The sequence below is a fragment of the Cydia splendana genome, chromosome 16, assembly GCF_910591565.1.
Source record: "Cydia splendana chromosome 16, ilCydSple1.2, whole genome shotgun sequence".
NCBI classification, from domain to species: Eukaryota; Metazoa; Arthropoda; class Insecta; order Lepidoptera; family Tortricidae; genus Cydia; species Cydia splendana.
The window spans coordinates 13,116,714-13,133,391 of record NC_085975.1 but is presented as its reverse complement, the minus strand read 5'-3'; the positions used below and the strand labels follow the sequence as shown (position 1 = coordinate 13,133,391).

At 37.4% G+C, this 16,678-nt stretch overlaps 1 protein-coding gene, 3 non-coding genes and 1 pseudogene across 4 annotated transcripts in view; all 5 read left to right on the top strand.

The window, feature by feature from the left end:
• Window positions 1–16,678, top strand: part of LOC134798055 (dynein axonemal heavy chain 10) — a 133,980-nt gene that overhangs the window by 13,170 nt on the left and 104,132 nt on the right. Inside the window, exons 15-30 of the mRNA XM_063770382.1 lie at window positions 402–529; window positions 1,816–1,935; window positions 2,955–3,099; window positions 3,571–3,684; window positions 3,974–4,154; window positions 4,609–4,752; window positions 5,371–5,453; window positions 5,756–5,882; window positions 6,233–6,475; window positions 6,876–7,045; window positions 7,439–7,626; window positions 8,180–8,341; window positions 8,683–8,883; window positions 9,502–9,793; window positions 10,080–10,238; window positions 10,959–11,195. Of these exons, the coding sequence (XP_063626452.1) occupies window positions 402–529; window positions 1,816–1,935; window positions 2,955–3,099; window positions 3,571–3,684; window positions 3,974–4,154; window positions 4,609–4,752; window positions 5,371–5,453; window positions 5,756–5,882; window positions 6,233–6,475; window positions 6,876–7,045; window positions 7,439–7,626; window positions 8,180–8,341; window positions 8,683–8,883; window positions 9,502–9,793; window positions 10,080–10,238; window positions 10,959–11,195 (2,694 nt within the window). The remainder of the gene's footprint in view (window positions 1–401; window positions 530–1,815; window positions 1,936–2,954; window positions 3,100–3,570; window positions 3,685–3,973; window positions 4,155–4,608; window positions 4,753–5,370; window positions 5,454–5,755; window positions 5,883–6,232; window positions 6,476–6,875; window positions 7,046–7,438; window positions 7,627–8,179; window positions 8,342–8,682; window positions 8,884–9,501; window positions 9,794–10,079; window positions 10,239–10,958; window positions 11,196–16,678) is intronic.
• Window positions 3,736–3,854, top strand: LOC134798476 (5S ribosomal RNA). Its single transcript, XR_010145193.1, has one exon. It is a non-coding gene; the product is annotated as a 5S ribosomal RNA (ribosomal RNA).
• On the top strand, window positions 6,679–6,797 carry LOC134798479 (5S ribosomal RNA; annotated as a pseudogene).
• LOC134798489 (5S ribosomal RNA) lies at window positions 8,378–8,496 on the top strand. The gene has a single exon (XR_010145205.1). It is a non-coding gene; the product is annotated as a 5S ribosomal RNA (ribosomal RNA).
• LOC134798478 (5S ribosomal RNA) lies at window positions 9,925–10,044 on the top strand. The gene has a single exon (XR_010145195.1). It is a non-coding gene; the product is annotated as a 5S ribosomal RNA (ribosomal RNA).

Sequence of the window (16,678 nt, the reverse complement as noted above, 5' to 3'; positions counted from 1 at the left end):
CCAGACTGAGCATAGTAGCTCTACCCCCTCTGCCACAATATACGGTAGTTTTACTCCATTTTCGAGTCGAAAGTGTCTTTGTGTGACGTCCGTGTCTTTGAACGGACCAATCACGGCACGGGACCTCGCTCACCTCGTCCCCCGCACCCCAGTATTTTTGGCAGCATCGGTTTCATGAAATAATTGCTCTAAACTCCGTCTAGAGGATTTCTAGATGGCTACAGCGAGTAGGTTCAAGATGGCGCGCCGATAGGTCTGGCGTTCAAACAGTTAAGCCAAATGGATCAATGAGGGAAAATCGAATTATAGTGGAGATATGTTCTCTTTATAAACTCCAGGCCCATTTTTAAGATAAATATTAATAAACCGGGCGTATAAGCTAATGATTTAAATTTTTCCAGGTGTTGATAGACTTCGAGCGAATCTTTGGTCCGGAACTAGCGTCCATCATCAGCGACCCGACACAGATCGACGATGTCCGCAAACGTGTCAAGAATCTCGTCTACCCGATCAGAACTATCGACTTCAGGTGCGTTTACATACAACGAACGAACTGACGATCTTATGCTTAAATAGAAGGGTTTTTAGGTTTCCGTACCCAAAGGGTAAAAACATGACCCTATTACAAAGACGCCATTGTTCGCCTGTCCGTCTGTCTGTCACCAGGCTGTATCTCATGAACCGTGATAACTAAACAGTTGAAATTTTCACAGATGATGTATTTCTGTTGCCGCTATAATAACAAAAAACTAAATAGTATGGCAATAATAATAGTATGGTATGTTCGGTGGGCCTTTACCCGAGAGGGGTCCAAACCTACTTAGTTTTAAAGATCTTTTTAAAGATGTAGATTCAAATTAATTATTTTTATGTTAGCTAATTAGTTGAAAATTATAACTGTATTATTTTTTATGCGTACCTATAGCTTAAGTTGGTTATGGAATAAATGGGCTTTTTATTTTATTTTATTTATTTATTTATGTTCGGTGGGCAAGTTCGTACTTGCACTCTCATCATTTCGTATGCTCTGAAAGTAGCTTATTGTTTATCTATGAAAGGGGCTGAAAGTGATACGTTTCTTCTCTCGGGAGTTTTACTTTCCAAGTACCTGCTTTTTAGGGTTCCGTACCCAAAGGGTAAAACGGGACCCTATTACTAAGACTCCGCTGTCCGTCCGTCCGTCCGTCTGTCCGTCCGTCCGTCCGTCTGTCACCAGGCTGTATCTCACGAACCGTGATAGCTAGACAGTTGAAATTTTCACAGATGATGTATTTCTGTTGCCGCTATAACAACAAATACTAAAAACAGAATAAAATAAAGATTTAAGTGGGGCTCCCATACAAAAAACGTGATTTTTGACCGAAGTTAAGCAACGTCGGGCGGGGTCAGTACTTGGATGGGTGACCGTTTTTTTTTGCCGTTTTTTGCATTATGGTACGGAAGCCTTCGTGCACGAGCCCGACTCGCACTTGCCCGGTTTTTTTTATTTTGTTTGCGATAAGCATGAAATCTCGTTTCTAGGTAAATAAAATTGTTGTATAAATTGTATAATATTGATAATTAACTCCCAATGGTATTACTAAAAGAAATTAATAGCTTAAATCTAAAATAGGCCCTTGAGGCATTGTACCAAGGATGCTGGCGGCATTTCCTCGCTGTATCGCAATGCTGATACGTTGTGCGAGGTAGCCGCCAGCGCCAGCGCTTCGGTCACCAGTTACGTCAGCTAGACGCTTCGCGAGTTCTGCGAACAACTCCCAATTCTTCCCGATATCTCCGACAAATAGTATTGTTTTTGTCTTCCTCGTGTTTCAGTGTATTCGTCTACGACAACAAGGAGAACTGGGACGTCATCATGGGCGATTTTTGGGCTGAAGTACGCTATCTGGAGGAGGAGGCGAAGAGTTATATCAATTCCAGCTTTGCGAATTTGAGGTGAGAATGGCTATTTACCATTTCGTTCCCGAATGCTTTATTTACCACACGACCTGCTAGCATGAGTTGCGTTCTCTTCTCTCGACTCCATACATCTTGCGCGACTTCAAAATTAGTCACAGAAATTTGAACCTTTATTGTAGGAAATAGAGTTGATTTTGCGACACGACCTGCTAGCATGAGTTGCGTTCTCTTCTCTCGACTCCATACATCTTGCGCGACTTCAAGTCGAACAGCGGAAAATTTGAAGCGGCAAGCGTGAAACCTCCTCAGGCCCAAACATACGAATGAAAACTGCAAAATTAGTCACAGAAATTTGAACCTTTAGTGTAGGAAATAGAGTTGATTTTGCGTTGTTTAAAAACTGAACGAAACAAAGCAAAGGCAACTCTGTTCCAATTGAATATGATTTAAATTTCAGTGAACTGAATAAGTATTATCGGTAGGACCTTGGGCCTTAGGAATCCTCCTAACCAGATCTATCCAGATATGCCTACAGAGTGCCCAAAAAATAAGTGCATTCCCGTTGCCAGGGATATTTTGGGATTATACTGAGCAACTTTTACTATGGGACCAACCCCGAAATCGCGAAAAATAATTTGGCTGTTTCATACATTTTGGCTGGTCCATTTTCTATGGAAGGGTATTCTTATTTTGCGATTTCGGTGTTGGTCCCATAGTAAAAGTTGCGCAGTATAATCCCAAAACCTCCCTGGCAACGGGAATGCACTTATTTTTCGGCCACCGTGTGCCGTGTAGGTACAGTCAGCAGCACAAGTTGCTAAGCGGGCGAAGTGTTCAAAATTACCTCGACACGCTCTTATTCTCTTAACAATAAAGTCGCGTCAAGACTATCTTGAACACCTCGCCCGCTTAGCAACATCTGCTGGTGACTGTACATGACACAGACAGACTGGTACTAGTTTTCGTTGCTAAAAATTGTTATTAAAAGAAAATAGATTGAGTAGAAGTGTGTATGTAAAACAAATACATTACTAACTTTTATCCCGTACCTACAGATCATCTGAAGAAGCCCTCGATGTATTGCTAAAGTTTTTGGAGTTCGACACGCGGGAGTCCATCCGTAAACAACTGGTGACCAAGTTCGACTTTGTGATGCGCCAGTTCATAAAGGAGCTCACCATCATCGAGGATGCGTTTACGGTAAGTACACACACTACACACACACTACGTGTAAAAATATGGGTCATAAATATGTCCCATAGTTCTTAATTCGCTGACATAAGAGCTATGGACATATTTTTGAGAAGTTTTTCAGTAGGTACAGTCGACGTCAAGGATATGTTTACACTTTTTGCCTTATTACAAAGGAGTAAGGTGCAAAAATGTAGGTAAACATAATTATTTTTGACGTCGACTGTACGATGGGTGCACCAATACGTCTGATATTACAATTATAATGAGAACTTTAGAAGTTATGAGGGAACAGATGAACATACATACATACATACCCACATACATACCGGTCAAAAAAACAAAATAAGGATTATTTTAATTGTTTAACTGTAATAAAACCCTTTGAAATCGGTTATACCTACTAAACAAAAGGCAGATTTTTCGTTACCTTACCTTTGTCGCAATGTGTAATTTGTAAAACACATTCTAATTTTGTAGCGGTTCCGCAAGAGTCCTCCTTTACTACGGAACCACCCGCCTAGTGCTGGCGCCATCTACTGGGCACGAGCGTTATTCAACAAAATGAAGCGACCAATCATGAAGTTCCAAACGGTAAGTCACGTGAATAAGCTTGAACAGTAGGTAATATTCAAAACCTATATTGCCAACGTCCATACCACGTTGAAAACACCGGTTCTCGTCCGATCACCGAAGTTAAGCAACGTCGGGCGTAGTCAGTACTTGGATGGGTGACCGCTTGGGAACACTACGTGTCGTTGGCTTTTTGCATAAATTGCATATTTTTGTACAAAAGCTTTTGCATTATATTGCATATTTTTTATACATATGACTGTCAAAAAATGAGGAATATTTTATGATCAACTTCATATTTTGGTTTAAGGTCCCCGAATTAAATGAATGCGAACAAAGAAAGGACGCATTTCTTCAATACAAAAACATGTCTAAAGTCATCAAAGACTACGAGAACACGAAATATAAGGAATGGGTGTCTATCTCTTCAACTTTCGTCGACAATGTCATGAAGAAAAACATTCTAAAAGTTGAATTCAAAAAAGGAGACGGTAGGATATTGACTCTTTTGTAGTTTTCATGGTCTAATAAAACATGGTCTTCTATTGCCAGAGTGACACAGGCCTACGTCACAATAACATGGCCGCTATATATAGCGCTATCGCATATTCTCATCATATAGCGCTGTCGCATGATGACGTAGGCTTGTGTCAGTTAGGTGACCTAGAAAAGACGGGAATAGAGTACCAGGCGGAGTATATTATTATACCATGGTAGTTTTCATTTTGTATTTTTGTTTTTTTTTTTTTGTACGTACTTACATATTTTTACATATATTACATTGAATCATGTCTTTTCAAGCGGATTACTTTGAGGATATAGGTAAGATCTATTCGTATAATTTCCATCGTATGATTATCATTATCATCAATCATCAATAATCATAATATAATATAACTAAGTTGAAAGTAATCTAAGTAATTTTCTAATAAATATAATTCTTAGAACCCACGCCATCTGGCGCACGTGGAATGAAACTGACAGCGGCCGGCCGAGCACATGTTAAAAAGAAACAGTCCAACCTGGAACTACGACCGGCAGATGTCGTTAACAAACAAATCGCTGAAAAACGGAGGAGAGATAAAGCCCGTAAGTCACAATAAATATTCATTATAAATAATAATTAAGAAAAGCAAAAAAAAAATGTGTACATTTAAATCGGTAAGACAATAACAAACATGAATTTTAATTTCCAATACATTTTCATTCGTATTTCACGACTATCAATAGAGGACGCCAGTAGTATCAGGTTTTTTTTATAGAAAACATTATAATTTGTTTACTTGGATTAATTTCAGTCAAGTAAAATTACAAGGATATTATTTTCTAATATAGATTGTTTTATTTTAATTCGTGGAATCATAATACATACATACTTTTGTTAGTTGTTTTCATAGATGGCACTAGTAGTCTTAGATTTTTATGTTTGATTTCGCCAAATCGCCATTGTCATTTAAATTTTATCATTAGCAAACAGTTTCTAGTTATTAATAAAAAACGAGTATACATATATAACTGATAAATAAAAAGCTTCGTTTTATTGACGTTAAATTATCTTGTAATTATCTAACTAGCTATAATCTTACTAGATGGCACTAGTAGTCCTTGATTTTCCTGTTAGATTTGGGCATTATGACGTAATTTATAATATAAACCGGGTTATAATTTAAAGAAATCAGTAACAGACAATCTTATCCTAATTTACAGTAATGCTAATGAGGTTACCCGGCCAGCATTATGAAAATGTCAGGTCGCCGAGCTCTGTCTCACTACTTGCAAAGGAAGGATTGGTAATTGATATACATTTTACTTATTATTCCATGACTACGCACTTTAAAAAAAATGTCTTATAAAGAAAAAAAAAACTATATAATATGTTTTATTACATGTTGATAGTCTAACGCGGCACACGATTGATTTTTTGAATCGAAACACTATAATGATCTGTGACTATATAGATTTCTGTGTCAGTAGTTAATATTACCAATAACAGATGGCGCTACTAGTCTGTCCTCGGGTAGTCCTCGGTCAGCAGCGGCGCCAACATTTTATACCAAAATACATACATGTAAATGAGAAGTTATCATAACAGATGGATGTGACCTGGCGAGACCTGACCGTGCACAAGCTAATCCAAGAGTACGAACTGGAGTTCCAGCCTCAGCTGGACAAGGACCTGTTCCTGTTGATACGTGAGGCTGAACTGATGGAGCAGCTGGGTTAGTAGCCAGTTAAACATGTTTGAATAGTGTGTATTGCGATGTAGCATAACAAGTTTAACCATTAAGGGCCACTTGCACCATTCACTAACCCGAAGTTAACTGGTTAAACCTGGAGTTACCATGGTTACCAGTACAATTTCACATTAAGTTAACGGTTTAACTGGTTAATCCCGGGTTAGTGGAATGGTGCAAGTCGGCCTAAGAGGGAATAAGTATAGCACATACCCGTCCATACAAAAAGAGAAAACGTTTTTCTGCTTCTAAATATTTTCCATTCTCCATGATTTTTTTGTATGTTACGTTATGTTACGTTATGTTACGTTTTGTGTAACTAGTGGCTCTTTCAGGTTTTGACCTCCCGTCTAACATACGCAACGTGTCAATGCAGAAAGCTCGCATCTACTACGAATTGGAAGCCCTCACTGAGGTCATAGCCAAGTATAACAAAACCGCGTCATCCCTTAGCCCCTCGGAGACGTTTCTCATGAAGCGCCATCTGTTGGAAATGGAACGACACGTGTTGCCGGGGTTGACTAGGCTCAATTGGCATGCGCTGGGAATTAATGATTACATTAAAGACATTAGTAAAGGTAAATTGAACATTCTCCCTGTTGTTATATGTAGGTATATATTACAAGAAGTACCTAACTTACTACTTGTCAGGATAAATTACTTACGAAGTGCCATCTACTGGTATTGAACGCGGTTTATCCTTACCAGTTTCAAATAAAAGCGCTGGTGATTAAAATAAATATATAAATAATAGCAGATACGAGATTTCATAAATTCAGTCGCCAACGTCCATACCACGTTGAATACACCGGATCTCGTCCGATCACCGAAGTTCAGCAACGTCGGGCGCGGTCAGTACTTGGTGGATGGGTGACCGCCTGGGAACACCGCGTGTCGGCTTTTTGCATTTTAATGCATTATTTTTTATACCAAAACAATTTTACCATTTTCCATTATAATGACAAACTTTTTTTTCAGGTGAAAAATCATTGAAAGCTGTCTACCAACAATTGAAGATGGTTGAAAAAGAGATTGTATTTTTGATGGAACAGTTGGAGATGTTTGATCTGTTCCCGATACTCAAGCCTGAGAATTATGTTGATCCGGTGACGGGAAAACCAGATGACACGTGGCTTTATCCTTGTAAGGTAATTCTTGATCCATGACTTGTTTGGCTTTTTCAATATTTCAGTGTTAGATATTTTTATGTGTTAATAAGTGTAAGTATATATTGACTGTCTAAGTTTGTTCCAAAACTGACGCGAAATATGACGGATGCTGTGCCTACCTACTTTACTCCTCACTGGGTAATTGTGTTCTAACGGTTATTGTACATTAAAACTACCTATATCACACAATATTATTTAAGTGTTACAAAATTTTAGTAGTGATGGTCTACTTTATTTGGCATGAAATAGGTGTAATTATCCACATACCACAATATAATATATTTTTGGAATAAATTCTGGAGCAAAGTAGGCACACGTTATATAAAATGCTTTTTTTGGATCAATAATATTTATATTTGTATCTCTGCACAGTCTTACTTCGTGGAAGTGTCCCACGAGCGCCTGGAGCGCGTCGCTATGCTCTCACGGATCTACGAACGCATCGGGCCCATACTCATGAAGCTAGAGTACCTGATACTGGGCTCTAGTACCGGCAAGTCCGACGTGATGGTCCAGTACTATGAGTACTGGGAGAAGTACATCTTTAAGGGGCTCATTAAGTAAGTATTACCTAAGATAATGACCGCATTGGGTCCATACCATACTCATGAAGCTAGAGTATCTGATAATGGGCTTCAGGACGGGCAAGTCCGGCGTCATGGTCCAGTACTATGAGTACTGTGAGAAGTATGTACATCTTTAAAGGGCTTGTGAAGTATGTATATTTACCTATATACGTACTTCGGTGGTACAGTATCAGTCATAATGTCGTCAATTCATAAACATTTGTCAAATCTAACATACCGTTGATAATCGGTTGTCTTTATCCGTCATTTTGACATTTCTGTTTGTTAGAAAGAGACAAAATTTAACAGAGGTTTGTAAGAGGTTTCTGTTTTATGAATAGGCGAGATATTAGGGAAGGGCAATATCAATATCAAGGAAAACGCGTAGATGGCGATAGCGCCGTATATTTTGCGGTAAGGTCAATGTGGCGAAGACTGGTATATTATTTTTTTGGTTAGGAGACCTCTCGGGCAAGAACTCTCGTATTTGTATGCGTAATTGTACTTCACTCGTATTTCTTCATATATGTATATGTTTTAATTCCAGGCTTACTTTCGAGAACCTGGAATGTTTCCAACAGCTGCTTAGCGAGAAAATCCCTATATTCCAAGTGGACGCCATGCTAGTCCCGCCGGACATCACCATGCGACCCACGCCTCCCGAAGTATGCAACATAGTAGGCCACGACTTGAGACATTTCTTCAATAGGTAACCATAATGTATCATTATTTCATATTCAAGCTCGCCAACGTCCATACCACGTTGAATACACCGGTTCTCGTCCGATCACCGAAGTTAAGCAACGTCGGGCGCGGTCAGTACTTGGATGGGTGACCGCCTGGGAACACCGCGTGTCGTTGGCTTTTTGTTTCTTTTTCACATATTTTTTTACGATTTCCTGTTCTGAATAAGTAGATGTCTTATAGTGTCGTATATGTACATATATGAATATTTTTAAGAGCTTCGATTATCGAAACCCCAGTGTATTCGAAGTTCGAACCCCATAATTATCCCAACCTTTTTTCATGTGTATTATTTGTTTCTATTAGGTTAACATCGTTTCCCCGCTGGATGAAAAAGACCTGCCTGACATGTGCCCCCCAGCATATAAAGGAAGCCACAGGGAACGAGTTCTACGTGTTCTCGTTCTTTGAGGACATCCTGAGGGTGGTCTCGATCAACGACGTCACCATTCTTATACAAGACACCATCTATCGGTTGACGCAGGACATTCATAAATATACACAGAAGTAAGGATTTACTCATTTTTAGCTTTTTTTTGCACTCTTCACACAAAACGAAAATCTGTAAAATTTGCTACTATAACTATTTAATAGTGCAAGTATATTGTTATAAAGGATTACTATCTATATAATCTATCTATCAAAAATGGGAGCCTAGCTATTACTAAGACTCAACTGTCCATCTGTCTGTCTGTCCGTCCGTCTGTCTGTCACCAGGCTGTATCTCATGAACCATGATAGACAGTTGAAATTTTCACAGATGATGTATTTCCGTTGCCGCTATAACAACAAATACTAAAAACAGAATACAATTAAATATTTAAGTGAGGCTCCCATACAACAAACCTGTTTTTTTTGCCATTTTTTGCGTAATGGTACGGAACCCTTCATGCGCGAGTCCGACTTGCACTTGGCCGGTTTTTTTTTTGCACTCTTCACACAAAACTAAACTCTGCAAGTAGATTATGATCTATCAAATCTACCTATCTATGAAAAGCCTTTTTCTTTAGTGTATGACATCTATTTCAGTGTTTTATATTATTTTAATCCTATCCTATTCGAATATAATAACTTTCCTATCCGCAATTACAGCTAACTTGTGTCCTTAATTTTATTCTTTAACAGGTGGCATAAATACCAGCACCTCTGGGCGTATGATAAGAGCTTATCCTGCGAAAAATACATACAAAAACACGATAACATACAAAAATACGACGAAAAGTTCTTCTTCTTCGAAGACATTATAGCGGATTTAGACGCGCATGTCAAATTTGTTGATCTCGGTGCTATAAGAGTTAATTTGAGACCCATTATACGACAAGTACAAGACCACGCATTAGAGTGGAAACAATGTTTGGGGAACAGTATAGCAACGAAAACTAGAATGAGTATGCATGAATTAAAGAATCAAATTGAGGTTAGTCAACATACGGTATTGGTAAAAGTTTTATTAGGGATCGTCACGTCGTCACTTTCTTCACACATATGTATTTAATTAATATTTTTATTAATATCTAATTAATGATAGGAAATTTCAGCTCAATTTGCGTCAACGTCCATTACCATGTTGAATACACCGGTTCTCGTCCGATCACCGAAGTTAAGCAACGTCGGGCGCGGTCAGTACTTGGATGGGTGACCGCCTGGGAACACCGCGTGTCGTTGGCTTTTTGCTTTTATTACCAGCTTTTAATTTTTTTCAGACTTTCCGTATGACGTTGAACATAAATATTAAAGGTCTTGAAGATTTTAAGTTGGTGATGGCGACTATTGCCATGGTACAGTCGTATACCATCACGGCCGAAGTCAAGTATAGAGGAATGCAGGATATGTTTAATATGCTGAGACAACATGGGGTAGATGTAAGCCGAACTTAATTTATAACGCTTTACTCGACCCGTTTGTGTAATCAAATATGTCTGACTTAATCTACTTTTATTCTTAAGTTAATCCTAATGCTTTGCGCCGAAGAAATATACAGAGTGATTCAGGAGATTATTATAGATTTCGTAAATTATAATTTATAAGCAACTGTTTCGTACCGGTATTAGTCAGGTTAACGTTAATTTTCTAGTCGTGTTGAAAAAAATAGTTATTAATTTATTTACGATATGCATGGTCACCCTAAAATTAAAATACTAAACTACCGATATTCTGTGTCAAATTGAATGTCATCACTGTCATCACGGTCTGGTTACTTTTGAAAGCTCGTATCACACTCAAGTTTGACAGTTTATTTTCTTTGTAATCAAAATGCTGTCATTACGGTTAAAGAGGTTTTATGTTTATTAATTAGGTCTTATAGGGTGACCATGATTGTAGAGAATTAAATTTGCCCTAACCAAAAAGTAAAAAAATAGGAAAAAGTGTGGTTGTTTCACCTAAATACGACGGTGATCGATCAATTATCAGTTACTGAGTGCGCAGGATTAGTCCTGCTCACGTCTCATGAATCACCCTGTATAATTACGTATCGCATGCTTTAAGTCAATTTACGTACTTTTTTCTAACTTGGTTATGGCCTGTGTTTCTAACTTTCCAAGAGAAAATACAAATTGAAACTGAATCTGTGTGTGACCCAGGTATCAGACGACGACCTCCAATTCGCCAAAAACCTCCAAACAGCTTGGGGCACGCTGTACCAAACGTCCCTATTCCGCGGCAACACTCTTGAATCGATTAAGGATAAGTTCTCCAAACTGAACGTTATAGAGATCGCCAACTTCTTGAAAGAGCTCGACGATTTTGTGGAAAAGTTCGATGCTGAGGGACCGGCGACCGTGGGAGAGGATATGGACAGGGGACTGTTGCTTATGGAGGTATGCGGGCGCAGTATGGTTCCATTTTTATCGTCTGTCACTATGCCGGTCACTTTCGCACTTACATACTTGATAGAACGTGACAGGCATGGTGACAAGCGATAAAAATGCGACCGTGCTACCACCGATGGTATTCGAATATCTTCCGTCATTATCGTAATCAGATTTTTGAGGAGGGAAAAAACCTCTACCTGATTAGTTTCATTCTTGATCAACAAATCGCCTTACTGTTTTAATATATATTTTCCATTAGATTGTAATTGTAAATTAGTAGTTTCATAAGTCATAACATTATGGGTGATTCTTAAATTGTGTCCAAAATTTTTTTTTTCATAAACTTTTTATTTTTCACATATTATTACATATATCAAAAGTACATACAAAAAGCAAATTTTTTGATTCATATGGCAAAGCTTAATACCTTCAGGAAAGGTAAATAAAATGAGTACATAAACACGGTTGTGACAAAGTGTCCCTCAGTCGTGACATTTCGGCATTTTGGTGGCCAACTCGGCTATTTTGATTTATATAGTTATTTTAACATAGTCTTAGTCACTCCTATCTACGACATCTATCACTACGACAAACCTAATGACAGCTCAGACGTTGAAATCCGTCAAACTATAAAGGCTATAGAGCGTGACAAAGAATTCGATACACATAATACATACATACAAGCAAAAAACATATTTTTTGCTTTGGCAGTCGGGCAATAATAGCAAATGATCTGTATCTAATAAAAATACATTTCTGAAAAGTGCATGTGCCTCTAAATTAATCAAACGAATTAAGAATGACACGACCACGTGTCTATATGTCATGAGCGTGGACTCAAAAGTCCGTGGCGGTGACAGATTTTTGAGGCCACGGTCGTGATAATTTGGAACATGTTCGATATTACATAAACATTTCCTTTGATTTTGCAAATGTTAAATAATTAGCTTAATCTGCAATGTATGAGGTATATCTTATGTTACAAACAATAACTTGAAACTGCAACTTACTTTTAAAACTCTAACACGGCGGTAACGCGTTAAGGTTGACCGTTTTTTCAAATGAACACAAATGGGTGATTCTTAAAATGTGTCCAGAAAAAACTTTTTTTAATGAACGTTTTTATTTTTCACATATTATTACATATATCAAAAGTACATACAAAAAGCAATTTTTTGATTCATATGGTCAAGCTTAATACCCTCAGGAAAGGTAAATAAAATGAGTACATAAACACGGTTGTGACAAAGTGTCCCTCAGTCGTGACATTTCGGCATTTTGGTGGCCAACTCGGCTATTTTTATTTATATAGTTATTTTAACATAGCCTAAGTCACTCCTATGACTACGACAAACCTAATGACCGCTCAGACGTTGAAATCCGTCAAACTATAAAGGCTGTAGAGCGTGACAAAGAATTCGATACACATCATACATACATACAAGCGAAAAACATTTTTATTTGCTTTGGCAGACGGGCAATAATAGCAAATGATCTGAAGCTAATAAAAATGCATGTTTGAAAAGTGCATGTGCCTTAATCAAACGAATTAATAATGACACGACCACGTGTCTGTATGTCACGAACGTGGACTCAAAAGTCGGTGGCGGTGACAGATTTTTGAGGCCACGGTCGTGATAATTTGGAACATGTTCGATATTACATAAACATTTCCTTTGATTTTGCAAATGTTAAATAATTAGCTTAATCTGCAATGTATGAGGTATATCTTACGTTACAAACAATAACGTGAAACTGCAACTTACTTTTAAAACTCTAACACGGCGGTGACGCGTTAAGGTTGACCGTTTTTTCAAATGAACACATAAATAATTTTCGACAAAACTTCTCCCTTCAGCCATTTGTAAACCTGACAACAACACAGTGTTGCTGTTCTAAAAAAACTTTAATAAGGCTGCCAGTAGTAAAGATAATTTTCTACCGAGTACCGCATGTTTATATTACCACGCGCGGTGGTGACGCGAAACCTAATCACAAAATGTATGTTGTTTAAAATTATATAAAATCGTTATAAATCCATACAATTTTTAAACAGTGTTGTAGAACAAGGATTAGTGTTTTATATTTGATATAAATTATTTCAAAATCACATCATATTTTTTCAAAAAAAAATCAAATATCACAAAATCTGGGGAAGCACACTACACGGTCCGTGACATTTCGCACTTGTAATTATTTTTTTATATGTTTCTAATACTCTTAGGACAATACATTTAGGTTGACCTAAAACTAGAGGTAAATTGCTAAGTATATTGATATAGAGTTTACTTATTTTCACAAAAATACATGCTATTCTTACGTGTTACACAAAAAATGCATAAGAATAAGAATTACACTTAACTAGGCGTCACAAACCCGGTTTCACCGAAATCGAAAAAACCGGAAAACCCGGGTTTAAAGCCAATTGCAAAAACCGGCTTTTTCGAGTTTTTCGATTTTACAGTTTTGTATACATGTACTTGGTCTAGCAAATCTTGTCAGTAGAAAAAGGCGCGAAATTTAAATTTTCTATGGGACGATATCCCTTCGCGCCTACATTTTTTAAATTTGCCGGTTTTTCTACTGACAAGATTTGCTTGACCAAGTACATGTATACATACTTGAGGTATTTTTCGAAGTCTGTTTTGAAGTCATAAGTATCTTAGTTTTGTTTATGTTAATTTTTAGGCCAAACTCGTCAAAAACTGTGTTCATTTCATTGAGTAATCCTTCAAGCTGCTTTGATGTAGATGCCAGTGCAGCGATGTCGTCAGCAAAGCGAATAAGCTGTATGTTTTTTCCATTAAATTTAACTCCTCCTTTTCTAGACTCTACAAGTTTCCTAATAGCACACTCTATAAAAATATTAAAAATAAGTGGCGAAAGTGGACAACCTTGCCTTACCCCTTGCTGGAGTTTTGCTTTCCGTGTCTCCTCTCCTATTTCTATAGTACCTTCTTGATTTTTATAGAGTTCAAAAATTATTTTACGGTCTTTATAGTCTAGTCCAGCTTCTTTTAAAATTCTAAACATACTTTTCCAATTGACTTTGTCGAAGGCTTTTTCCAAATCTATAAATGCTATATATGTGTTCTGATTTAAGTCCATTCTTCTATCTATAACCATTCTTAAGGCAAATATTGCTTCTCTTGTCCCTCTGTTTTGACGAAATCCGTATTGATCGGCGCTTAAATATTCCTCTGTTCTTGATCTTATTCGGTTTTGAATAATTTTTAATAATATTTTACTGGCCTGTATTCAAGAGCAATTCTATATTTTCAAGAGCAAATGAAAAAAAAAACAATACATTATACGCACTAATTGTATAAATGAACAGCTTTTTAGTCTCCAGCGTTATATTTATTTGCCCAGTTTTGCAGATAGGCTGCTTAGGTGCTCCTTGAAGTTAAGGCTTCAATCCAGGATGCTTCGGAGATATTTAGGAAGGAAGTTGTGTCGGATAAGATTGCCCCTGAATTTTACTCTCAGCTCCTTGTTGGCCAGTTTGTTGCACTGGTGAAAGCAGGACACCACGATCTTGGAGGTGCTGGGGTACAAACGCCACCGAGAGATATACTCAACTCAACTCAACTCAAAATATACTTTATTCATGTAGGCCTAGCAACAAGCTCTTATGAATCGTAATTAATCTTAATCTAATTATCAGAGCAATTTATTGATGTTAGTCTCGGAGTAAATATCTATGGAGCGGCCATTAACAGGCGTTCCCCTCTGCAAAAAGATCGCGGCCGCCGGTCAAGGAGGTTATATAAAACTAGTTGCCACACGTCATACGCCATTCAGCAAACGTCAGTCTAAGCGGAATGATAGGAGCCGAAAATGCCGAATTGCAGCGTTTTCTCGTGCAAAATGAGATCGGAAACGTCTAGTCTACAAAAAGAACACGTTTCTTATCATATGTAAGTACTATTACATCTAAATATTATCAAATAGTGCATTAACTTTGCAAATAACTAAAAAACATTGTCAATCTGACAGTGATACCAGTGATATGATATTAGATCTATTTTAGGGTAATTCTAAAGAAGTCTTTCTATATATTAATTAGGTACGAGTAGAATTTCTAATAGGAAATATTATGCGAAACTCTGCGTAGGGGGCGCGACTACCACAATCCATCACAATCTGGGGGTCCGCCGCGGAACAAGAAAATTTAAATTTCGTTATCTAACCTCTCTATCACTATTGCATATTTGAGCGATAAAGAGAAAAGAGAAAATTTACTAGCTAGCTTAGTGCTACACTCTGGCGGCAGAACATTGCAGTAATATGCCCTATTTGCGTTGCTTTTTGTTATATTATAATTTATGTAACACATTATTTTTATATAACACCTTAGTTTCATATCAACCTAATCTATTTAATCAAACAAATAGATCTATAGGAATAAAGAAAAGGGGGACGGGGGATCAAAAAGTAGTCGAAAACATCTCGCGTGATTTGTGCACAACCCCTAAATAACGTAAAATTACCGATAGACTCTTTTTTTTTAATTAATTTTTCCTAGTTTCTACATATAGCTGGTCAAGCAGATCTTGTCAGTAGAAAAAGGCGACAAATTTGAAAAATGTAGGCGGGAAGGGATATCGTCCCATAGAAAATTTGAATTTCGTGCCTTTTTTACTGACAAGATTTGCTTGACCAGCTATATATTTTTTCTCAAAAATGGACGGCAAAGTCGACTTTGCCGTTTAAAAAATAGGTTGCGAAGCGCGTAGTTTATGGTCAGTCAAAAATTAAAAAGTTAAAAACATTGCAGTCTCGATTTTGGGACTGCAATGTTGCATACAAATTCCATTATTTGTCGAGTTCCAAACTTTTTAAAAGTTGAAATGGCCATATCAAATGAAGGCACAGCCCCATTAAACAGCCAAACAGATGATTAGTACCGCGACTATTTAGCTGTCTCAAATAGGTTGGCGTATTTTCGGCAGAAAAATACACTTCTATTTTTTTATTAAAAAAATAAAAAGGCGGCAAAGCTAATTTTTCAATTGTTTCTACTTTTTTCTGTGAAAATATATACGTAAAAAAGTTGCTTTTGTAAAATATTTCTAAGATATTTATATTTCTTGCACCATTTTTGAGAAAAGCACTATATATGACTCGGCTGGAAGGCTACTTGCTGGCTTCGGATTCAATTAAACGGACTCCCAAGGTCGTCCGTTTAAAACGAATCCTCAGCCTGCAAGTAGCTACTTCCGAGCCTCGACAATAATGTACTATTATTTAACATGTCAAATATTTTATTAATTTAAGGTATTTACGGCTGTCACTTTCCATAAATAGGCACTTTTAATTTATTACTCTGGTATCACCGTACCAATATTAGTGATGGGACACCATAAAAACCAATATCGGTAAAATCGATATAAACATAATGAATAATATACAGATGGTCATGATGCCTAGCGAACACCAGCCATATCGTACAAACCTCAATGAGTGATATTCCTTGGCAGATGATG